The sequence below is a fragment of the Typopeltis vanoorti genome, chromosome 4, assembly GCF_054136105.1.
Source record: "Typopeltis vanoorti isolate ZY-2024b chromosome 4, IOZ_Tvanoo_1.0, whole genome shotgun sequence".
NCBI lineage: Eukaryota > Metazoa > Arthropoda > Arachnida > Uropygi > Thelyphonidae > Typopeltis > Typopeltis vanoorti.
Genome location: NC_143552.1, coordinates 70241714 through 70267750, shown reverse-complemented (window position 1 = coordinate 70267750; position 26037 = coordinate 70241714). Strand labels below are relative to the sequence as shown.

General features: G+C 34.1%; 1 protein-coding gene across 3 annotated transcripts in view; it reads right to left on the bottom strand.

Moving 5' to 3' along the window:
• Positions 1-1010: 1010 nt before the first annotated feature.
• The window catches only part of LOC150107396 (choline transporter-like protein 1), a 135618-nt gene continuing 110591 nt past the window's right edge, over positions 1011-26037 (bottom strand). For all 3 annotated transcript variants that reach the window (XM_090391263.1, XM_090391261.1, XM_090391264.1), the window contains exons 11-19: positions 20659-20730; positions 16156-16281; positions 12727-12833; positions 12479-12619; positions 10003-10115; positions 7421-7587; positions 6660-6752; positions 6288-6380; positions 1011-2174 (exon numbers count right to left, since the gene is read on the bottom strand). In XM_090391263.1, the coding sequence (XP_090247389.1) occupies positions 2100-2174; positions 6288-6380; positions 6660-6752; positions 7421-7587; positions 10003-10115; positions 12479-12619; positions 12727-12833; positions 16156-16281; positions 20659-20730 (987 nt within the window). In that variant the 3' untranslated portion in view covers positions 1011-2099. The remainder of the gene's footprint in view (positions 2175-6287; positions 6381-6659; positions 6753-7420; positions 7588-10002; positions 10116-12478; positions 12620-12726; positions 12834-16155; positions 16282-20658; positions 20731-26037) is intronic.

Sequence of the window (26037 nt, the reverse complement as noted above, 5' to 3'; positions counted from 1 at the left end):
ATGGACCCCATGACTGCCGTAAACAGGGGTTATATTTGTTCAAATTCCGCTAAAAGCTATGTCAGTAGAATTCGAATGTCATTTGAATTCTAATGACATAGCAGACCGAGTTGACTGGAATTACGGCGAAAGTAACTTTGGTAATGAAGCCAATGGATTTTGTCTGTTAATCGCAAATGTTCTCCAGTTTTGTTGTTTTTCAATAATTTCTGTTTTACTTATCCTCATCAAATACTAATGTTTTTTTTTTTTTTTTTTTGCATAATACTGTTAGTGGTGCTAGTGGTACTATATTAGCTATAAGCTAGTACAGCTTTAAGGTGGTTTAAATCAGAAAGGTTAGACCATGTCACAGATCAATCCAGAAGTCTTAAACAACGCGACATGATTAATTATTAAGTAATTATTAATTAATCACTGCCATATTTATGTTCACTTATGAGGACGAAGCTTATTCTTTAGCAGTTTCCAATTTTTAAGCGTTTCAAATTATGATGATAATAATAATAATAATAATAATAATAATAATAATAATAATAATAATAATAAATTCGTTTAACATGAAAACTTGAAAATCCATAGGCGTATTATGTGTGCGAGCTTGTGTGTCAGTCTGATAGGCTAGGGCATATTTAGTAAATATTCATTATCAAGTAATTTAGTTTAAAGAAAAAGAAGGCAACTAAGGTAGTATGAAGCAAGATCTGAATTGATTTAGAAGGTAATTTGGATGAGCCACATCATTTAAAGAACAATGCATCCTGCTAGCATGCCACGTTTGACTTTGTTTGGTATTATTTTAACAGATTTCCGCCTTTCTACAGTGACTCACGACAAGTCATAAGAGTAATTGAATACTGCACTGTACTTCATTTATAGAAATAAAAATATGACAGCACAAAGGAAACTGAAATGCGAAGCAAGTATTTATGTGAAGTAATTTTACAACAGTTTCCCAACGATTTCAGAGATATTTTCTTGAATGTTAATAAATGAAAACAAAATTTATTACAATTACAAATACGAATTTTATTACATTAAAGAAAATGTATATACAATCCTTCTAACTTTTGCAGTTAACTAGAGACGGTCATCCATTACATTTTCTTTGTAGTACTTTTCCAGGTTTCATCCCTGAATGCAGATTGTATAATAAATAAATTACCTTACAAGAAGTATAATTATATTCTTTATCAAAATTTTTGTGGTCCTCGTAATCAAAGTACGTAGTCTCAAAAGGCACATCACATCACATGGTAAGAAGATGGCGGACAAAATATTTACAGTACACGCAAAATCTACAAAAGGAATTTTTTGCACCTCACAATCTGTACTTCTTTTATACATCACAAGCACTATCATAAAGACCCAACAGCTTATAAACTTACTTTATCTAAAGACTAGTATTTATTAGTCTCATTCGAGCACATCATTCTGACTTCTTAAATTCATGTGTTGAGCATTGGTATCTACTATAAAAAGCCTGAGTTCTTCGTATTTTCTTGTGTCTTTACAAAACTATACTTCATAATACATTTGATTGCATTTCATTAATTGACAATTGAAAATCTACAACAGGTTTCATCGTTTGATTTGCACTATCACTGCTGATATAAACATGTCTTTGACTTTGAAAATAGGAAAACATCTCTTTAAAAATGTATTTAAAATACCAATTTCCAACTACTTTATGTAGGCAAATCCTAGATCCATACTGATATTTAATATGAATGATAAAATAGAATTGCTATTATTATTTACGAAGGAACACTGCCTAAATTATTATTTTTCACATGACACTTTAGGATTGGTTGAGGACGGCAAATGAAAATTTTATAGTTCATACAATACAGTTGGAAAGTTATATGCTAAAAGAATCCTTTTCTGGTACTAGATTTGTCATTTGACACTGTGTTTATCAAATGTTGTTTATATAGGACGGCTAAAAACGTTGTCCTCCTCTTTTATTATTTAGTCAAGGTAGAAAAAGTTTTGGAGAAAGTTTTATCAGTCTCTAGGTTACTGGCTCAGCGACTAGATAGCACACATAGCAGGATAACCATTCCATTAGAAATGGTTTCTAATCGTTTCATTAGAATTCAAGCACCGTGAGTCATTCCTTTTTGCTTCCTGGGTTTCTGCATACCCGCTTTCTTACTCTTGGTCACAAATTCCTGCAAAAAAAAAAAAAATAAATAAATAATAATAATAATAAATAAATAAAATCAATTAAAATAATAACAGCATGAATTTATTCAAATGTATTAATGAAAATGAAGTGGGGGAGTGAATTAATTGCCAATACATATCTTATTCTTTCTATTGATAACAACTAATAATTATTTTTTGCGGCTGAAAATATTCTGCTAATTTTAAAATTCTAATTATAATTAGAATATCGTCTTAGGAAAATTATGACAATGGATTCATATATGAAAAATTCGAACTCAATCGCCACAGCGCGAACGTAAACAATTATGTAAATCCACTTTTTTATATACATAAAATGATCGTTGTTTGTTTTATTTTTTATTATATTATGTTTGGTTATTATTATATTGTTTTTATTATATTATTTTATATTATTTTTCATATTTATTTCATTTATTATTATAATTATTATGATTATCGTTTATAAGTTATCAGTTTTATGTGAAAATCGCATAAATATGATAAAGGTACAAATTTATCACAGCGATGTTTATTAGACGATACACAAAATTTCGAACTCCTCTCTCTTGATGTCTTTCGTAGAACCTATATACTTCGCAACAGGTCTACAAGGCTTAAACGATTACCTAAAAAACGTTACTGATTACATCAACATCGTAACAGAACTTGATAGTTTAAATCGGGAAGGTATGCTACGAGGGTGGTGCGAAAAGTTCTCGGCCTCGACCATAGATGGCAACACTATCAGCAAGTTTTTTTTTTTCAAAGTTAGTACATCTGTCATAAGCATCCATGTGAAATTGCAAGTCATTCTATCAAGTAGTTTGTTTTATACAGCTGTCTGAAGTAAAAGTGTTGTCTGTATCCCCTTGAAATGGATAAAACTGAATATCGTGCGGTTATAAAATTCTTTGTAGAAGAAGGTTTAACGCCAAAAGAAATTCATTCGAAGTTCAAAAACTTTATGGGCACTCTTCTCCTTCGTTTTCACAATTAAGAAATGGGCTGTCGAGTTTAAACATGGCCGTACCAGCCTTGAAAATGATCCACATGAAGGATGTCCAAAAAGTGTAACAACACCAGAAATCATTGATCAAGTGCACGATATGGTATTGGATGACCGGTGAGTTAAAGTGCGTGAAAATGCTGAGACTATAGGCATTTCAAAAGAACGTGTAGGATATATTTTGCATGAAGAATTGCAAATGAAAAAGCTTTTTGCAAGATGGGTGCCGCGCTTGTTCACAGCAGATCAAAAACGCACTCGCATGAAAATCTCTGAACAGTGCTTGGCACGTTTTAACAAGAATAAAACTGATTTTGTGCGTCGATTTATTACTATGGATGAGACTTGGATTCAAAGCAGTCAAAACAGTGGACAGAAGTCGGTTGTTCAGCGCCAAAGAAGATAAAGTCGGTTCCATCAGCAGGAAAGGTCATGGCATCGGTGTTTTGGATGCTAAAGGCATTTTGTTTATTTATTATCTTGAAAACAGTAAAACAATAACCAGGGAATATTATTCCGATCTTTTAACTAGACTAGACTAAAAAATGTGTGAGAAAAGACCCGGTTTACAGAAGAAAAAAATCATCTTTTATCAGGATAATGCACCTGTCCACAAATGTGTTTTGGAAATGGGAAAATTAAGGGATCTGCACTTTGAATTGTTGTAACATCCACCCTAAATCCCCAGATTTGGCTCCCTCTGACTTCTATCTCTTCCTAAAGCTGAAACTCTTCCTCGCTGGTCAGCGTTTTCTTCGAATCAAGAGGTGATTGCAGCTGTAGAGGAGTATTTTGCAGATCTTACTGAGAACCACTACAGGGACGGGATAATGGCGCGGGAGCATCTCTGGAATAAATGTATTAGTTGTAAGGGAGATTATGTTGAAAAATAAAAATAGTTTTGAAATTATAAATTCGTTTTTTATTGTTAGGCTGAGAACCTTTTAGACCACCCTCATATTTATACGATCTTGTGGCGTATCGGTATGTAATGATTCGTTCCAAAATTTTTTGTAAGTAAAAAAAAAAAAAAAAATTACTGTTGATGCGAAGAAAGACAAACATCCTTTTAAAGTCGATAAAATGGTGCTTTGAAATTCCTTTTATAAAACAATTTTCTAAGCTTTTGAAGGAAAAACTATTGTTTACCCTTTCAGTCGACAGCAAACATTGAAAACCGGAATCACATGACAGTGCTGCTCATGCTTTTAATGAACTGAACGCAGTCTTTCATGGCCAGCAAGCAAAGTATTGTGTTCTTCGTTTTTATCAAAAGTCACGACGGTGTCAAGTCCTGTAGTGAGTCACTAGCTACTCTTATTACGAGAATCATTAGGGCTAAATTCCAACCTGCTATTAATAATTTCGGTTTAGTTTGAAAAATATCAGTCCACTAATTTGATTCTACGAAGATGTTGGGCAGGATAAAAAAAGTTTACTCAACCTGATATCCATAAAATCCAATTAATAGAAACAACAACAACGAAATGCATTGGAAAAATAGCGAAACCGAAAACCAAAAAGCACATGTTTCTTTCTCTCTTTTTCCTCTACAGACATCGCAGGGATCGTTTCGTTTTTTAGTTTTTTAGTTTCGATAAAAAAAATCTACTGGTTTGTTTTACTCGACTTTTTAACTGCGTCATCAAAAAAGTAAGTGATATGTCATAAAAAAAATCTATGAGGAAGCAGTAGAAGACTGTAATTTAGAAATTACGTCATTATTGTTTTAGTTGCGAATAAACTCTAATAGGCTTATACGCTTCCATGAATGAATTTCTCCGTGAGAAAACAGGACAACACTAACCATTAAAATTAACATTAGCCTGAAGACAGCTGCTTTGGAATTCCTTCCCGTACAATCTCATTTACTTTAGTCCGATTAGGCTGACCTTCCGTTCAGTAATCCATTTTAGTTTCATTGGGCTGAAATTTCCGAGGACTACACGTCAAGTCAGAAACGACAATGTAGTATTCTGAAGTTGATCAAAACTGGTTGAAAGATGAAATTTGTAGAGGTGACTTCCCCTCCTTAGAACTCCATTTATTTTTGTCTAACGGAGTTGAAATTCTCAGGAAGCATAACAATGTAAGGAATAACTAATTGAAAATCTGGTATATCGGTTGAACTATGCGACTTGTACAGGTGTCTGCAAAGGAAGCACAGCTTAACCCATTCCTCTTCATAGAAGTATGAATTTGGCGAATTTCTGATGAGCAACAAATATATTCCACTTGGATGAAGCTGACATCTGGGACCTGTATAAGGAAGAAGAAGGAAGAAGAGGAGGAAGAAGAGAAACGGAAAAAGAAGAAAAACGACGCTCTTGGGGCGTTTTCTGTACTTTCAAAATGTACAAAATAGAGAATGCATGGAAGATAACGTAACTGATGACGAGGACATTTTTATGACGATGGTGTTATGGTGTGGAAATGTTTCTCTTAATTTGAAATAGAACTCGTTGTCGTCATGACCAGAAAAAATGAACACTGAAACATTATATTAACTCTGCCGACAATAATTAGAAGTGTCTATGCTTACTGTTCTGTGAAAACAATTCAGCTGAGTGCTGCCATATTGATTCATCATGTCACTCTGTCATAATGATGAGAATAACTAAAGAATTGTGAATACGTAGAGTGAACACACACACACACACACACACACACACACACACACACACACACACACACACACACACACACACACACACACACTGTATATGAACTCTCTTCGTACGGATAATTTTTAAATCATACTTGTAAACGAATTGCTGAATTCGGCAAATTTTCTTTGTTGTTTTAAAGGTGAAGGTGACTAATCAATTCTTACCATCGATAATGAATGGTATTAAAACAAATTTAATAATAATAATAAAAAAAAACATTCTCCTCCTACACATATGTAAATACATGAATGGATAAACAGCTGAAGAATATGATAGTTGTTAAATACAATGAAAGAATTTTACGATATAACATGTACACACACTATATGACGACTCACATATTTTATTGCTGTATCTACGAAATAACCAATGATAATAATAATAATAAAAAAAAAAAAATATAATAATAATAAAATTCTCTTTATGAAGTATTTACTTACCATTAACCCTTTACTCATGAAATAGGGTCTGGTAATACCATCGTTGCGTTCACAATCCTCACAAAAACAAAGGAAGAGGGTATCGATAGTCATCTGAAATGGGAGCAATTTTCTAATTAACACACACGGTCTTCTTTCCCTATTCGTTTCAGCAAGCACAATTTTATCTTGCTAAGTTAACAAATATGATTTTCAGATTAAATGTCATTTTCTTTTTTATAAGTTTTCTTAACTTATTTCTAAATTATAAAGTATAAATAACAATAAACTACACAACTATTACATGATTATCAGAAAGATATTCAGTGTGGAAACTTTGGACACAAGTTCTAAAAGTACTCCAGGAACGCAATTATGACAATTGCTGCTTACCTCATATACAGATAGAAAACAATGGCAGACGAGGAATGCAAATATGCACGTGATTGTAACAGGAACCCAAGTATATTGGAGCGCTTTGTTATTCTGAAAAGAAATAAAATATTGTACACAGAGTTGCACAAACAATGTCATAAAGCATTCTAATTAAAAAAAAAAACTTCAGAGGAAAATCAGAATGTCTAGAATCTAACATGCTTACTTTAAATATTTTATACTTTTTTTTAAAGAGTGAAATGGCTTCTTTTCACTGAAAATATCATAAATATTTAAATACGTATTCCACAAGTAGAGTGATTTAGTAGTTTTGTTTTTCATTAATCTACTAATATAATCACTCATTAACATTAAGTTAAATATTAAAGTGAATATTTATTTAATTCTTTTTAAATATATTAGGTTTTTCAGATATATTTATAGATATTTTTGAACCTTCATAAATTTTAAAATAAAAAAAAATATGAAAAATAAAAGAATTTGGTATTTCTTTTTTTTTTTTTTTTTTTTTTTTTGTAACGCATAAGGAAAATTCCAGTGCTATCCAGCAGTGTAAATTAGTCAAAACTTGTATTTTATTCTTTATAAGTTATTTTTCAAAGAATAGACATTTCAGAGAATTTCAAGCCAACTGTATTTCGTGAAAATCACGATCTTCGCTATTTTGCTATCTGAATACTCCCTTTGATATAACATGGTATTGGATCATCGATATATTTGTACTGCCTGTTCTAAAGTTATGCCAATACAGAACTTACCTGGACAAATTCCAAAGCGATGAACGCTGTGGCTACGGTGACGCCAACTTTGGTTACAAACAACAAGAAGTCTCCAACAGAGTTGATGGCAGCTACACGTAGAGCATTCGAGGCTAAAGTTCGGAAGGCTTCTTGGGCTCCTTTACAGAAGGAATAGCCGTAAATAGCTAGAAAGAAAAATAAATATATATGTTGATACATACGCAGTCACAATAGCATTTATCTTCTCAACACACTTCGGGTAATAGATTTTTTTTTAAAAAAGCGTAAAGATTATATTCCCATTTCATGTCCGTGTGTGACAGGACACCTCACTTTCAGCTGAAAAGCCCTTATAAACGTTCTTTGTGTTTTAGACAGAATTCGAACCCAGGATTTTCGAATCAAAATGGGAATCATCAGTATCGACTGAGTCCAGAGGAAAGATTATCATATCCTCTTAATTAAGAAATCCAAAAAATTACGTAATGGAGATTGTTACGATATGCGACAACAGGAAGGTCAATGATGTAAAATTGTATGACGTAATAAAAAAATTCCCACTTGATTTTTAAATTGCTAAATAATTTTGGATCTATTTTTCTGATACACACTACAAACGCACGAGTCTGCATGTAAAGAATGTTGTTGTATATTAAAATAATATTAAAGCAACTGATATAACCCCAAGAAAGAAAATATCTTAAAATCCTTTAACCCTCATGTTTTCATCAAATTGTAATAATTTCTTCCTTTTCTTTTAGGATATATAAGAAGACATGTCTGAGATTTTGAAGAAATGAGAAATTATTACTACTTATCAGCACGCACTCGCAGATCTATAGTTATATTTAAAAAAAATGAATCTGCATTATTAGACGAACATCCCTTATTATTCGTCAATCAGCATTTAATGTAACGCTCGGCAACCTTGACTAAAATTTGCTTTATATTTAATTAATTTATTTTAATTTATTTAATTTATTGTCTGATCCTTACCGTCGATGGACAATTCAACACTTCGGGATTTGTAATCAACGATTCACCATCAATGCAGTGTCTGGAAGCGCAAGACTTACAGTATTTTGATAGACGCAATGATTTGAAGCGCTATCACGGTATTGTTTACTACTACTGATCTGAAAAATTCGGGCGTAGATGAAAATTTTTTTGTTTTCAATGGAAAGAGTAAAAAAATCATGAGAGATGTTTCTTGTCGAAGCGGCATTTGCTCCAGGATCATCAACCACAAAATCCAAATTGATAATAATAATATACTAATGAGCTAATGCTTTTTATTCCCTTACAATGAGTAGGCGAGTCTTTTATCCCTATCTAGCTTTTGGAGACTGAGTGGGCAGTTCAATCTCCACCAGTAACCAATCAGAGATAGCTTTCCCCATGTCTGTCACGAATTATTGGCAGCCACCGATGAAGAGACCGCCAAACAAGTGCTGCCACCGCTTGATACCTGATCCTGTTAGGGGTTAAGCACGAAGTTTTTTGTCCCGAGTTTCCGGGAGAAAAAACCCTCTTGCCCGTGCCAGAGATCGACTAACTCGTGAACTGGTCGAAGAAAGGCTTAGAAAAAGTTATTCCAGACCGCGACTAGACTCGAACTATATCTTCGTGCAGCCTAGCACATGAAACACTCTAATAAAGTAATCATTAAATAGCTCAACAATATTATTCCCCTTGGTCACTAGACCACTTTTTCATCTAGCAAGACCAAGATGATAAATTTAAGTTTATTTTCATGCAACAAATTTTGTTGTAAGGCGCTGCTACTGATTTACTGCATGCATCTTTAGAAGTAGAAAAGTTACGGAAAGGTGAGGAGGTATCAGTAATCAGTCTGATGTGATTAATGCAAAATATTAGTTACTTTGGACTGCACGCATATCAGGTATTAACAGTGAAGAAACTGATAATGGATTACTCGTTTAGATGAAATCGATGGTAAGTCAGTTAATATTGTTGAAAGAGTTAGGAACATTTCTAAAAGATTTTATTTATTTTATTTTATTTATTTATTATTATTATTATTATTATTTATTTTTAATATACTGGATTTACAGGTGATCGTGGACAGTGGGTAGGCTCATTGAACAGTTTTACCTGTTTGGAAAGATAAAAACCTAATTTAATAGAGGAAAAAAAGATTGCCAAACCAGTACGACTAAGCTATGGATACGCGGTGCATGTTGAGGTAGACAAGGAATCTTTCAAAGCAGCAAAGACAACATTGACAACATTTCATACATGGAAACCTGAATTAATAAACATAAAACAAATATATTCAACGTGAATTAATGGCAGACTGAAATTACTGATATTGATAATCGAGAAATCTGTTTTTAATTTTCGTATAAACTGGATAAAAAAAATGAAAAAAAACAACAACATAAAATCAACAGTTCAGTTTCTATTATACCTAATTTTCTTGCACATCATTATTGTACTTTCACGAAATGAGTGTCGAAATTTTTAACAAGTTTATATATATATATATATATATATATATATATATATATATATATATATATATATATATATATATATATATATATATATATATATATATATATATATATATTACTCACATATTTCGATGTAGGCGTTTCTATTGAGGTAGACAAGGAATCTTTCAAAGCAGCAAAGACAACATTGACAACATTTAAGAAGGAATGAACACGTGTCGCTGTACTTGGACAATCTACAATACAAAAGAGAACGAAATTCTAAATTAAGTAGAAGCTACAATAATAACAAAGGGAAAAAATACAAACATTGAAGATTATTCTATATCTAAATATAATCATTTAAGGCATATATAGGCAGGTACATCATGAAGGGACCTTTATTAACAGTGACGTGGAATATACGGATGCAGTATATTTAGATTGCAATATTCAGTAATTTTTTACACGTTTATTTGCTATGCAAATAAGTTTAGTTATTTAATGAAATTTACGTTTTACACTACGGCTTCACAAAAAAAAAAAAAAAAAAGGGAAATAAAGCACACATACGCACCAAGGATACCAAAGTATTTCAGATATTCACGAACCGCAGGATATTTTCAAAAAAAAATAATTATTAAAAATACATGCAGGTACATAGAACTACACTCGCATTATTAGACTCTTTAATGGCTGCTCGTAGAAGGCTTAGATCGGGTCTTCATTTTTGCTGTTAATTCTTTCAAGTCCAGTTGATGCAATGCTAAGAAAGTATGAAGAATCTCACTCAGGTGTTTGCTCATGAGAGCAGGGCCATGGTCAGACTTTGTGCAAAATTTACATGAAGAAATCTTCACAGCAGTAAATTATCCCCAAAAAACAATTTTAAAACAGCTCACTTGTCACAAATGCCAGCAAACAAAGTTGAGGAGCACTGCTGGATAGTGGCGAGTAGCGATTGGTGTTATGACATTATCCTATCGGTGCCTGTTAGCAAGAACAAAATGACGACACCATGACGTATTTTATTGTCAATTGAAATTTTCTTCGTTTCTTTTATATGTATTATAGTTTACGCATTTTATTCTATTATACTGTATATTAATTAACATGTTTATGCTTTATATATATAATAATTGATTGCGGTTGAGTTTCTTTACTGAAATCTTTAATGTTTTTGATATATATATAAATATTATTATTATTATTATGCGTGATACCTCCAAGGAGTCAGAAGACTCATCTCCGTCTCCACTACTACACCGGACCTCTACTACCAATCATCTACATCAGCGCCATCCACCGCCCACCACCACCACCGCAGCTAGTTTTTTTGTCTATAAATTGCGTGTATTCTGAAGGGCCGATTTGTCTGTACGCGGGATGAAAAACCCGAGTTTCCGGGAGAAGAAACCCTGCTAACCTCCGTATGAGATCGGCCAACTCACCTTCAACTGAAAAAGCCGATATAAAGATTCCTCCCATCAATACGAGACTCGAACTTCAGCCTTTTTCAATTGAAGGGCGCAATGTACGGTCGTTCTTCAATTGCGCTACTGAGGCCACCCACCCACCCACACACACACACACACAGTGGCGCACTCAGGATTTAATCTTGGAGAGGCGAGTTGAGTAAACGATTTGAGAATAGACACTACGCATCGCATACGCCTTATGACTGAGCATCTGCAATGATCGCCAATACGTGATACCCGTGATCTCCTTTGGGTCCAGCTCGGGCAAACGAAGCAGCGCTCAGTCCACCCGAGCATTACATCGTTCGCCTTGTGTTCACAGCGGCTGTGATTCCCGAGAGTTATAGGGTATTCCCACCTTATGTGACTGCTAATTCATAAGTTGTATAGAAATAGAAGACACGACACATCATAAATAAAAAAAATGAATTTTAATTGAAAAAAGATTTTTGGAAAATTTTCTAGTGTTTTTTTTTTTCTTCCGGCGGTGCCAGGGCCCCTTGTCCCTCCTCTGGGTGCACCACTATATGTATATATATATACATACAAAGGATGAATGATATTCTTCACTCCATCCCTACTGCTTTCATAATGTGTAACATAAAAATCCAAGCAACAATGAACAGTTGCTTTTTATAAGTCATCAACGTATATAAACTTCACTATGCGCATAATATCGAATAAAACTTTGGTCAGGACTAAAATTGATTCCTGGGTCGATATATATGCAGTATTGAGTTCATATTTCAAAGTTCACCCAAGTCGATGAAGCGAAATCCTAATTCTGTACCACGATGGAGGTCTCTGGTACGGAATGCTTGTAAATGTACTTTACTTCTCATCTCTCGCTATCATTTACCTTGGTTACATGAATTCATTTTGATAAATTAAAAAAACAAAAACAAAAACGTCTCTTCGAACGAAGAACAACTTACCCTTTTTCCTCTTCTTATTTTAAACTCTACTATATTTTAAAATTCATTTGAATAACTTACCCTGAAATTTTCATCTCTTTGGTTAAAAAAATGTAGCTCAAATATTCACATGAAAAGACGAACGAACAAAGAAAAATCAAACAAGGTATCTCGTTCTATACCATAAAATGTACAATTTAAAAATAAGAAAGAATAATCTCATCTTACTGTTTTTCTAGGAATTTTAGCATTGCTCGTAGCAGCTTCAACAGGGCAATTATGAAAGATCCCAGCGCCACTGATCCCAGATGGTATCGGATTAGAAAGCTGATGCTGGTGATGATGGGTGCACCTAACCGACTCTTGTCTCTGTTCACAAAATCAAACACAAAAATAAATAGCTAAGAAGTCTCCGATGAATCAGATTTCACTAAAATATTTGGAAGTATTAAATCTCACACCGTAACAGTACTTACCGAGTGAAAAACCACGTGGCTACAGCACCTGCTATTACCATGTGTTGACATGCTATGATGAATTGGGTCAACCAGAAGAGCGCCATAAGATGATACCATCGCATACCCTGAAACAGAAATGTAATATGGATAATCGCAAATTAACAAAGTATTTGAAGTTTTTTTTAAATAAATTTTCTTTGATGTTGTAGTGATATGAGGATTTCAGAAATATACAATGAAAGATGAATCGATCGTTTGATTTTTACAATCCAGTTACCTTTTCACTGGCAGCAGTATGACTGCATTGGATGTTACCAGAGGTGCAGTGGAAAATCAGGAGTCTAGTCCCGAAGCAGTTATGTTAATCTACTTCCAAAGTCTATTCATAAACTCATATTATAAAACTGATTCTCTTACTAATATTCTTTGGATTCAAAGAATGGATGCTGCTTCAGATCAGTTTGGAAATTGATAATTAAAGAAAAATAAATACCTCTTCGATGTATTAAAAAACAGTACAAGGAAGCCTATGTACTTCCTATTATACCTGTATCTGTGATCTAGATTTGTTTTCTTTGGGGAAGACTAAACGGTTAAATATACAAAGATAGTAACTCAAGCAAATTTATGCTATAACATTTGTATAATACATTTTGTGTCACGTGCTTTCCAAATTCCCCCCACGATTCCTGCATTGCAAGGCCCTATGGTGCAGTACTTTCAGCTAATGCCTGTCGGTATTCCGAAAGATATCTCTCTTGTTCCCATGTCAGAAGAACAGTAATTTTTTGTGATCCAAGAACGTCGTACAAATATCCTACAATATTTTGTTCTTCCGCTGGCACATGAACAGTAGAGAATGTTATGGTATTTCATGTTCAGAATAGCTTAACATCTAGCGCGGTGTCGCCGCGTGGTATAAAACATTCATTTTTAATTTATTAAGTTCTCTAATTTTAAATTTAATGCTGTCCGATGTTCATAACAAGGTAACACACCAGACAAAAAAAGTTGTCAAAGACTTTCCGATTTGCTTTAGTAGAATTATGAATTTTAAAGGAATGTGTCATATTATAAAAAAAGACTGATAATTAGTTTTGCTTATGAAGAAATCGTTACTAATTTATCTGCCTTTGTGGGTTACACAAATTAGGTGGAAAATAAAGCATATTGCCAGAGACTCCTCTAGAGCTTAAAGGGGGGGGGTGGAGAATGAAGAGAGAGAGAGAGAGAGATGGTCCTCATAATAAATCAAAAGGGGGGATATCAAAGGTAAGTTGCAGCACTTTGCTAGTACATGTTCGTGTATTCTTTGTACATTATTATGAAACGGAACTAGCGCAATAATAAGTCATGTGTTAAAAAAGCGGAAATGTTTTTTTTTTTTTTTTTCATAATAAGTAAAGGCTATTCTTTTGCGATATTTTTCGGCATTGTGTGAGGATCCAAGATTCCTTGTGCTACCTTTACGAAACATACCGTAATTCTGTAATTATATTGCCATGATGACCAACGAATAACAAAAGAACGAAGACAGCAGTATTTCAAACAGTTAAAACAGCAGACTCCCATCTAATACCAAAAGGAAGAAACATCCACAATAATAAAACAGTATGACCATAATCTGAAATCTCTCTTTTCCTTTTTCCATCAGTGGACAAAAAAAACTTCTTTTTTTTTTTTTTCTGTATGACTGAGTAGCATTATTTTTTAGTGACTCAGTAAAGCAGAAAATGTTTTAGTGACTCTTTTTGTGACTTTCTTCAGATCTCTACTTTCTGTGACCTCAGTATTCATACCCGTATTTCTTGTTGGCTTACTTTTTCCAATTCAACTAAGAGATGCTAAAGCATATCCAACTTCTCCTTTCTGTCTGTTCTGAAGCTCGAAATTAACTACATATATTCCCAGTTTGTTTAAAAATGAAAATAACCAATTTCGCAGGAAAACGTAGCAACCTCCGTATGAGACAGGTCACGACATTTGTATTCCGTTCGAAGGGTTCAAATGAATCTTTCCAACGGAATACAAATGTTGCGATGTCTTCACGATGGAGCCATGAAGACGTTGATATATGGAAAACAAATTATCAGGAAATTCGAATGTGAGTTCTAAAAAGTTAAATGCAAAAATTTGCTTTAGTATTTTCTAGCTACTAACACCACTAATTACAGCTCCTGTGAGTCTCTGCATCTTGTTCTATCAGAACAGTTCTGCAAAAATAAATCACCAAAAAACAATGCCAACATTCTGACATTTTTCTTTTACTCTAACTACTGCTTTGATAACAAAAAAAAAAAAAAAATCACCTTCTGTTGTTCAGGCTCTAGCCTTTCGTCTGTTTAGGGACAGCTATATACACGCCACCATCTAGGGAAATGACTATGAACAATGGTTTCACGTTGCCATACTATATCCTATGGCTGTACCCTGTGTGGTCAGGGTGCCGCTTTGCCTGCTTGCGGGATGAAACATCCCAGATAAACTGTGGAGAAAAACCCTGCTGTCCACGCCCAAGACCGGCTAACTTGGCTATGGCTGAGGAAGATCCTTAAGCTCCTCACGTCTCCGACGGGAAAACGTAGCAACCGTTTGCTACGTTTGCAAAGTGCAAAGCCACTAGGCTAACCGCGCGGACTCACCTTCTCATAAGAGATATCTTATGCTTAATGTTCTTTTGATATCTTATTTATGAGAGAGAGAGAGAGAGAGAGAGAGAGAGAGAGATCATAAAAAATCTTCGTGCAAAAAAGAAAAAGTCTTAAATAAAATATCTTGAATTATTATCTTCTGCACTCCAGAATAGATCCCTGACATATTGATTCTTCCCACGCTCCCACTATACTGACATTTATTCTAAAGCTTTAAAAATGGTTATTAATAGCCACTCAAGTTTTTTTTTTAGAATAGACTAAACAACCCACTTCGGTCTCCATACCATTCTTCAATCGCCACAGGTTAATTCTACTTAACACTGAAGACAAGTAGTGTCTCACCTGATCAGCTCATTACAAATTCTAGATTCTCTCAGTATCCACTTTTGAACCCACTTTTGAGTAAGCGCGTTCCAAAGCTTGAATATCATCGACTGTATCAAGAGCAGGTAGTCCAATTGATCAATTTATTCACTTACTGCGCTGCCCGTCGCAATATTTCATTTATGTTCAATACCTCTGACACTTTTTTCGAAGTCGCTATCCAGCGAGTTGGTATCAATTCGACTGGACAGCTACGCCATTTCATTTCAAAAACTTATAAAAACATAAACCGCTAATTTTTTTTTTTATCATCTTCCTTTCACTGTTTTAATTTGGAACTGACTAGATTAATTTTTTCTCCTGTTCATTCATTAAAATTTACAGAAATAAAAGTATAATGAAAGCAGTCGAATAGTGGAAGTTAAACAGAAGGTGTACGAATGGATGAGCTTCTTTCATTCAGTCTTACCTGATAAAACTGGCTTAGTCGGAACGATACCGTACCATTTTTACCTACTTCGGGATCTGTAGCAGTCACAATAAACATGAATGCTACCACCCACCCGACACAAACAGCACCAAGGAACAAGAAGGTCTGGAAAAAAACGAAAATAAAAAGCAAATATAAAATAAATGAAAATAAACATTTTAAAGAATTAATAAGTCATTGATTAATTACGACACAAATATCTCCGTGTGATTGAAAAAGATTATATGTACCCTCTTGCAATGACAGAGACTTTCACCAGTTATTGGAGAAGATACAGGCTGAATGTCATATGTACCATGCGAAGAACCTTCATCAAGGCTTTACTGTTGAAGGTGAGTTACCCTGTCTTATACGAGTCGGAATAACTCACCTTATTGAAGGATTTTCCCTCTCTGAAACTCGAGTTTATCATCCCGCAAACAGGCCAGAGAACGCAACACACATAAAAAAATGCAGTACATTAGACATGACTTACCTTATTATGAAATTATGATTACGAACGCCAATCTGTAGTGGTTGTGGATCTTAAAGACCTACAATTACCGCGAATTATTATTATTATTACAATAAAGGAGCTGCACAGATAAGGTTAACTCTGAAACCCAGAAAGTATATTGAATGATCATAACATTATAACTCAACAAAGTCTTTCAGATGAAATGCATAAAGAATATCCAACTCTATGCACTAGGATGTCCTGTCAGGATAACAATAATTTTCTCCACATAACTATTAAAGATTTCGTTACTTTGAAGCGTTTCTTATTTTTATAAGATGAATATCTACATCTGATTCTGCTCAATTTCTTAGTACGGGCATTTGTAAAGAGTTAGTTTTTAAAGCGAAATTTTTACAAAAATATATACATAATAGCGCGTGCATAAGGATGATGTTAGTTATGAAAATTATAAGCAGTACCGGCTAGAAGAGTACAACTGTTGTAAGGAAAGTTAAGTCTGAGTATGAAAAGAAACTGGCTCTTCCTGGAAGCTAAACACAACCCAAAAGAATTCTGTCGTTATGCTGCAAGTAAAAGAAAGAATGACTCTATTGAATGCAGATGGTATGCGAGTGACTGATGTAAAAGAGATCGTTCAAACAATCAGTGGTCATTTTGTTAAAAGCTCTCAAGCTGAAGTATGCAACATTGCGCTTACTGGATGAAGAAACTCAGGAGTATGAGGAGAAGGTAATAGTGCAGTTACACAAACTGAATAAAAATTCTGCAATAGGGACTGATGGGATAACAGCACGGGTGCTAAGAGTATTTACCTGAATTGGCTATTCCTTTGACCAGGCTATTAATTTGAGTCTTAGCACACAGGGAAGATTCCACAGGACTGGAAAGAATGTATGGTAATCCCATTGCACAACGGTGATGGAAACACTGATTGTCCAATTATCGACATATTAGTATCTCTGGAGTGGTAGTGAAGATTTTGAAAAAGTTGGTTAGGGTTCGCATTCAGAAATGGGAATCTCTTCTTTGCAATGAACAGCATTGGTTGACTAAGGGAAGGTCATGTTTGAGAAGATTGCTCACATTCTATAATAATGTTACCGTTGAGTTAGACTAGGGGGGAGTGGATACATCGTGACACTTTTAGATTTTGCTAAAGCTTTTGACAGAATACTGCATGGAAGACTGCATAAATTGGAGAATATCGGTTTGGATTATAAAATATTGGCATGAATAAGAGGAATCCTGATTGACAGATATGAAAAAGTGGTATATGGGGATGTGATCTACAAGATTTAGGGTAACTAGTGGTGTGCCAATTAAGGATCAATCCTTAGTCCATAATTATTCAATCTGTACATTAACGACATTTGGGAAGGATTTGGCATGCAACGTACAGCCGTTTGCTGATGATGCAAAATAGGTAGGATAATCAGGAGTTCTGATGGTGTGCAGTACTTGCAAAATGATTTGAATAGGCTGGAAGAATTGTGGGCATGGAAAAATGGATGTCAATCAATGTCAGTAAATGTAAAATCATGCGCTTTGATGTGATTAGATATCCAGTGTCGTATTATACTGGTTGGATTATGATAGAAGGAAATTATCAGGCTAGGGATCTTGGAGTTTTAGTAGACAGGAAGTTGAAGTTCAACGGCCATATAGCAACGATTGCAAATACAACTCGGAGAATAATTGGAATGCTGAAACAAACTTTGACGTGTAAAGATAAGGAAGTTATTTTGCCTATTTACAAGGCCTTGATAAGGCCTCACTTGGACTACTGCGCACAGAGCTTGTCTCCTGGTTTCCGTGGCGATTGATACAGTGGAGAGAGAGTGCGTCAGAAATGATATCAGGATTGTGGAATACTGATTAGGAAAACAAATTGAGAATTTTTAGACTGCAGACACTAACAAACAAGAGAAAGGGGGGGGGTGATGTGATTGAGACATAAACTTATGAAAGGGTCGTACAGGGTCATACATGGAATTTTTCATTTTATGGTGGATGGTGAGAGGACACGAGAATATCCTTGGAAGTTGAGAATGAATGTTGTCAATATGGGGGGAGGGGCTAGATTTTTTTCTCATAGGGTGGTCGTGATTGGAATAGATTGCCATTGGCTGTTGTTTATGTAAGCAATTTGAATGAATTCAAGAACATGTATGACAGCTGGTACCGATAGTACGGTCGCTCTTGATGAGTCCCTGATTCCCTGGAGGTCTCTCTTTAATAATAATAATAATGATAATAATAATAATAATAATTAGAGTGTCTGCGTCTATCAACATTGTAACTTCCATTATGCTTGACTGGAAGAAAAACAAAGCCTTGTAGGAATCACTTAAAGTGGAATTTTTTCTAATTATTTTTCGGGAGGTTCCGTAGTTAGTCGATCTTCAGAAGCTAAATACGGTTTCCTCTCTCGAAAAAAAATTCAGATTTTTCAGACAAGTCAGATCAGGCAAATCGACAGTAGAACACAGAGAGTAATACTGTCGATTTTTCTTGACTCGTCTGAAAAAACTGAATGTCTTTTGAGAGAGGAAAACTACAGCTATCGTCTCTATTCTCCTGTCTAATGATGCTGATTTGAAATGTGAATTTTGCCATGATGAGGAATGATTGAACCTGACGGCTAACGGGCTTCCCAGTTATTAAAATAACTGTTTACTCTCTTTAGGACATGAAAAGTCGTTAATTTTTTTTTTTTTTTAAGTTCTGTTAGCAAAAGAAATCATGCTTAATCTTCGTCACCTCATATTGGATTTGAAATGAAAAACATTGTCTTTTAGTTTTCAATGAAAATAGCTATATTGAATATCTATTTCCAGTATTTATTATGATGAAAGCAGTATTTATACCAGTTGTGAGTGCTATTATCAAATACAATATATAAAAAGAAACTCATTCCTTACAAATGTGCCAGACAAAGTGAAACGAAAATATGCTAAAACGTTTCGAATGTATTAATGATCTCATAGCTTGCGCCTAAAAGAGCTCTTTTATGAAATAGTGTTGAATTTACACCATTCCTTAAAGATGAATAATTGATATGTAGAACAGTGCCAACATTAAAATTCGCGTCAAGATGGAGACTTCTAGAAAGTCTAGAAGTCTTCAGTTCTTAAAACAAGCGTTAAGCAAAAATTTTTGACTGGTTTGAAAAGACTGAAAGAATGAACGATGTCATTGACGAAGTACAAAGTTGTTCACGCATCCATGGCAGGACGAAAATGTTGATTGGGTAAGAAATTTAGTTTCTTCAGATAGATGTTTAAGTATACGTTTCATAGCCGCAGTGTTTAAATCTAAATAAAGAAACAGTAAGATTTGTTTTTGGTAGACAAACTACTCAAAAGTTTTCACAAAATGCCAATTGGAGTGCACATCTTATTCTCCGGGCACATCTCCGAATTATTTCTGGCTCTTTAAAAGCCAGTTGACATTCGCAGACGCCTTAAAAGAAGGCGTCCTTTGATTGAATAAAGAAATGATGGCAGGGAGGTCCAAAACCTTGAAAGCCTTCCCCCCCCCCCCCGAAATAGTGCAACAAATGTTTGGAACAATAGTAGCATTAGGCATATTCGATCATTTAAATATGAATTCTGTTTGTTGCTCATATTTATCGAGAAGCATCTATATTTACAATGACGACACGTCTACTCAATAATATTATCAGTATTAAAATATTATTAATACATGTCGTGATTCCCGTGAAAATAATGTAATAAATTATCATTAATATAGTAATGCTGAGAAGGTATTTCGAAATGCAAGGGTTAATTCAGGTTTATATGTGTAAAAAAAATCTAAGCAGAAAAACCAAAACAAAACTATTTCTCCAGGAGGTTTATCTTATAAATGTTATGAACGATAAGGCAATGATACAGGAAATTTGTTGTTCAATAGTAGTATCACTTTAGTACGTAACTTTTGGTCATTTTATATCTTTAACAAACAAATAATGATATGAAATTAACATTTTCATATAAGTATGAATGATAAGTGATAATTACCCATACTGGTTGAAGCAAGAGAAGTGGCATGCACGCAATCGCCTTTCCAGCTTCTTTGAATAGTGCTGACACCTAGGGATGATATCAATAACATTATACATTATACTCGTATAAATGTATTTGCTGTAATTTCCAATTTCTCCTAATCTTTCACTTTTAAATTATTACTTATTTATTTAATATATATGTGAAGTTCCTATTTATTATCTATATAAAATAAAATAAATTTCCTATTAATTTCTTCCATGTTCTTGGAAGAGTACTAGAAATATCAAGTGATGATGATTCCTCAAGTAGTCTGAACAATTCCAGATTAATAATATTTGCGATTCTTAAATATTTTGAAACAGGTATATTTAAGATAGTACAACCAACAAAATTGCACATTAGGATTTCACAGCAGAGGACTTAACACGATTGCTTTAAAGCAGATAGGTGTATTTTTTCTGAATTTGTGTGTGTGTGTGTGTGTGTGTGTGTGTGTGTGTGTGACATTTCACAACTGTATCAGTTAAATTTGTGTCACAAATGAACCATTTTTAATTGTGCGAACTGTTAACGTATGACGAAGGGAATCTTTATATGGGCTTTTTCAATTGAAGGTGAGTTAGCCTATCTCATACAAAGATAGCAGTTATTCCCCCCCCCCCCCCCCAGAAACTCGGATTTTTCATCCTGCCTCAGGCAAATTAACTATTAGAACACATAATTTACAGAACAACAATATATGCTAGTGAAGGTAGTGGGCGGTAGATGTCGCTGTGTGTTGATGATAGTAGTGTAGTTGAAGGATAAAGTAAGGGAGACGATGAGTTTTAGTGGAGTGGCATGGCTTCCTATAATGATTCTTTGGACTCGATGGTAATAAATACTGTTCTGAGATCAGTTCACTTTATGAGTATGACAATACATGCACGCATTTCTCAGAAATTAAGTTCTCATGAGTTGCAGTTTAATACGATTCTGCTGTAAATATGTTTGCTGTACAATAAGATCACGCAGGGAACAAATTATAAACAATCAATTTGTTTATAATTGTATTTGTTTCTAAATCTTCGTCCAAAGTTTTCGCTTTGGATGAGGCGATCTGTCAATAATTGCAACCCGATTCATAAATTGGATTTATTACTTATCTGAATGGAAATTCATTCAGATAAGTTCTGAATCAAGTACTAAGTCAGCGCCTCAGGATAATAAATAAATAAATAAATAAATAAACAGATCAAGGACTTTGATGTAACTTACAGGCTGTAAAATTTCTGATTATTCTAATGTTTCTTTATTTTTATTATTTTTCTATATGATTCTGGTATAAAACGCAATCATCCGGGATTTACTCATTGTGTGTGTGTGTGTGTGTGTGTGTGTGTGTGTGTGTGTGTGTGTGTGTGTGTGTGTGTGTGTGTGTGTGTGTGTGTGTGTGTGTGTGTGTGTGCGTGCGTGCGTGCGTGCCCGCGCGCTTGGGGGAGAGAGAGAGAGAGAGAGAAAGGAATTTGTTATTATTATTATTTTAAATTATATTTATTATTATTATTATTACGCGACTCCTACAGGGAGTCCAAAAACTTATCAAGGGAGGGTACCTACTCTACAACTCTCAGTCTCCACCACTCAAGCCACCAACTTCAACGAACCGTAACTACACCAACGCCATCTACCGCCCACCACTAGTATTTTCAGACAATCACAAACATTCATGCCCACGGTGGGATTCGAATCCGTAGCTTTTTGGCTGGATTTGCATCCGTTGCACCCGATCAATCATGGATGCAAATAATTGCATCCATGATTGATTTGGAATGATGCATATTAGTGTCATGGGTGTAAGGCCGCCCCTAGGAATTTTGCCGCCCCGTGCAGCAGCATTTTTTGCCGCCCCTTCCCCCTTATTTTTCGTATAGTTTATGCGAATTTTGCCGCCGCAAGCCGCCCCCAAAAGACTTGCCGCCCCGTGCAAATGCACATCTTGCACCGTCGGTAGAGTCGGCCCTGCATGGGTGAGCTAAAGGTTAGATAAAGAAACCCTACTCTAAGGACGAAGTTTTTTCAAACCACACAGTTGCCTTCTCTCAATAAATAGGACTGCAAACGTAAATTTTATTTAGTCTCCAGGAATAGAATCTGTATTGAAAACATTATTTGATTACTATTTTAAAATTTGAATTAAACTTACAAAGTTACTTTAGTTATGTTGTTTGAAATTTATGTGAAAATTTTCAAAGGGTATATGCGCAAATAATACAATTGTAAAGAGGTCACGGCATTTCTTAAGAAAAAAAAATTAATTTTTCGGATTAGAAATCCAGCATGTAATGAAGTAGCACTTCAGAACAACAAAATAATCCAGCAGTGTATACAGATGGAGAGATGTAATTGACCATATTTTGTTTTGTTTTAACCAATGTATTAAGCCAACCCAAACGATATGTTGACTAATAGCAAAAAAAAAAAAAAAATGCAGAATGTCTCGCTTCAGTTGCTTAGTAACGTAGCTCACATTTTCAGAAGTTGACAAGCTCACTTTATAGATTAAAAAAAAAAAAAAATCAGCTAACGCCTTTTCCATATATAGGGAGTAGGCGAGGCCGTTTTTAAGCCCTATCTAACTTTTGGAGACTGAGTGGGCAACTCAATCTCCACTGGTGGCCAATCAGAGATAGCTGGCTCAAGGCTATCACTAATTAATCGGTACGCAGTGAAGAAGGCGGCTAGTAATTGCCGCCATCTGGTGGTCCCTAACCCTAACACAATATATTTAATGTCTGAAAATAGTGTGGGCGCGATGGCCGATTTTCTTGAGTTTACGGGACGAAAAACTCGAGTTTCCGGGAGGAAAAACCGCTAGCCCATGCCAGAGATCGACTAACTATGGAATCGGTCGAGAAAAGGCTTGGAAAAAGTTACTCTAGTCGACGACTTGACTCGAACGCCTTTCGTCCTGAGGCCAAGCGCTGTAGAGTGCAAACGCCACTTCTACTGAGCTACACATATATTTATTAACAACAAAGCATCTGTGTACAATCTGAATAGGAATAAATACATATACATCTATTTACAATTATATACATTTTGTACATAGTATGCTCATTTTAACTGGCATTTTTTCTTTGACATTTCTTTATAGTTTCTTTTTCACATTTTGTCTATTATCTGTGTTCATACAATCTTTTTTTTTACATGATAATCTGCTCAGTGCCTTGCGTTTCCTAAATTCCTTATACTTCATCTGAAAATTTTTTTTCCAATGTGTCATACATTGATATCATTCTATCTTAAGCACTTATATTAACATTTAAATTACTATTTCATACATCCTATTTTACATCTATTTACAATTATAAACATGCTGTACAATAGTATTCTCATTCTAATTGGCATATTTCTTTGACATTTCTTTATGGTTTCACATTGTGTATATTATCTGTGTTTATACAGTCTTTTTTTTTTTTTTGCATGATAATCTGCTCAGTGCTTTCTGTTTCCTATAGTCCTTATGCTTCATCTGAGTTTTTGAATTTTTTTTCTAATTTAGTGTGTCATACATTCTATCATGCTATCTGAATTATTGTTGTCATTTTATCTTAAGCATTCATATTAACATTTTGATTACTATTTCATAAATCCTATTTGTTTCTATATGTAGTTACATTTAACTGTTTGCTGGTAGTACGTCTTCCTTCTTGGGTTTGTGCTATATATATATATATATATTTTTTTTTTTTTTGTCGTGTTAGGAAACACTTCTTAAATAATTTCTTCTCTAATAAACCTGTGTAATGTTTGTTTTTAAAATATAAAGGTTTGGTTCATACATTATGAACTTATCGCAGAACTTTAATTGATATTTACATATATCATATTTAAACAAATACATATAATTACTTTACATATCATACATCATTAAAATGTGGTCAAGCTCTTCCATTATATAGATTGTCATTGACATTTTTGAAACATAAAACTAAACTACAGTTTCCATAATTGACCATTATTATACACAAAGCTACAATCAATTATAGTATAAAGCAATTAATATAGAGGTGGTTATACAGCTTAATGAGAAAGTATATTATATGTGTTTCTTTTGCTTATGTATATTTATTTTATTTCTTCGCGTTCTACAAGAAGTTTTGTATGGTTTTGTTTTAAGTTTTGTATTTATGGTGGGTCTTTTATTTCTATGATCTGCAGTTGTTTTTCGAATTCTGAGATGAGACCCATTTGCCGCCATTGGTGTTTGGTTATTTTGTTTCTGTTTATGGTATCTGTGATTGTATCTTTTAATATGTTGTTTATTTTCCTGAGTATGTCTGGTCCTGTTTCCCTTCCTTAAATTTTGTTGCATCTGTATGTCCATATCGGGTACATGGTTGTTATGATGATGATAATTGCTTTAGTTGTGTTAATGGTGCCTTCGTTTAACCAGAATAATGTGTGTTCTGTAATGGGCTACTGAGCTACACAGGCTCTCTTTATAGATTATTGTATTATTATTATTTTTTTTAATATCGATCTCATATATGAGAGGTAGAAGATCTATAGCACATTAGTGACGCATGTTGGGTGCAGGTGAGGGTTACGAAAGAAAAAAAAAAAATTGGAGATTTTTCTTGAAGAGTTGGAGGTTGTAGTTGGGAACATTTCATGAAGAAGTCTGTTCCAGAAAGAAAGATATTTAGACCTTTATTTGCCTCATCTGTAAAGAAGTCGATGAGCAAGATAATTAGATTCCTAAGATAATGCAATTTTTATTAGTCATTTATATAGATTTTTTAAAACGGTTGTACACACTTTTCTCTTATATAACAATGCGTACAGTATAATGTATAAGTAGATGAATACGCAATAGTTTTCCGAGTGATCAATAGATGGCACCATATGATTCGGTAACTTCATAAAACGTTTACAGCCAATTTGAATTTAGTGTCAAACAGAATTGAAAATAACTTAATATTATTTTAAATAATTTAGTTTAGTATTAGATTAGATGCATAACTTTTCGCGTAATTACAATCAGTCATGAGCATAAGCCAAAGCTTGAACAAAAAAAAGAAGGAAAAAAAAAAGAAAAGAAAAAAGGACCACTTTTATAGTCATGAATATGAATAACATTTTTTCCGCTCGCGACCCCATTTCACCCGATGAATTCTCACGCGATCCTGGGTATATAGGTATATAAAATAAGTATCCAAATCAAACATTTACTGATAATAAATCATAAAGAAATTTATTTTAAAACAATTCTTTGGTATACAAAGAATTTTACCATTTACATAAAGAATTACAAACAATTGCCTCGAATCTGAATTAATTTTTGGTCGTTTGCGCGTTCAGAAACCTTTTACTGTTGACTAGTTATTTCGTGACCCCCACATTCGG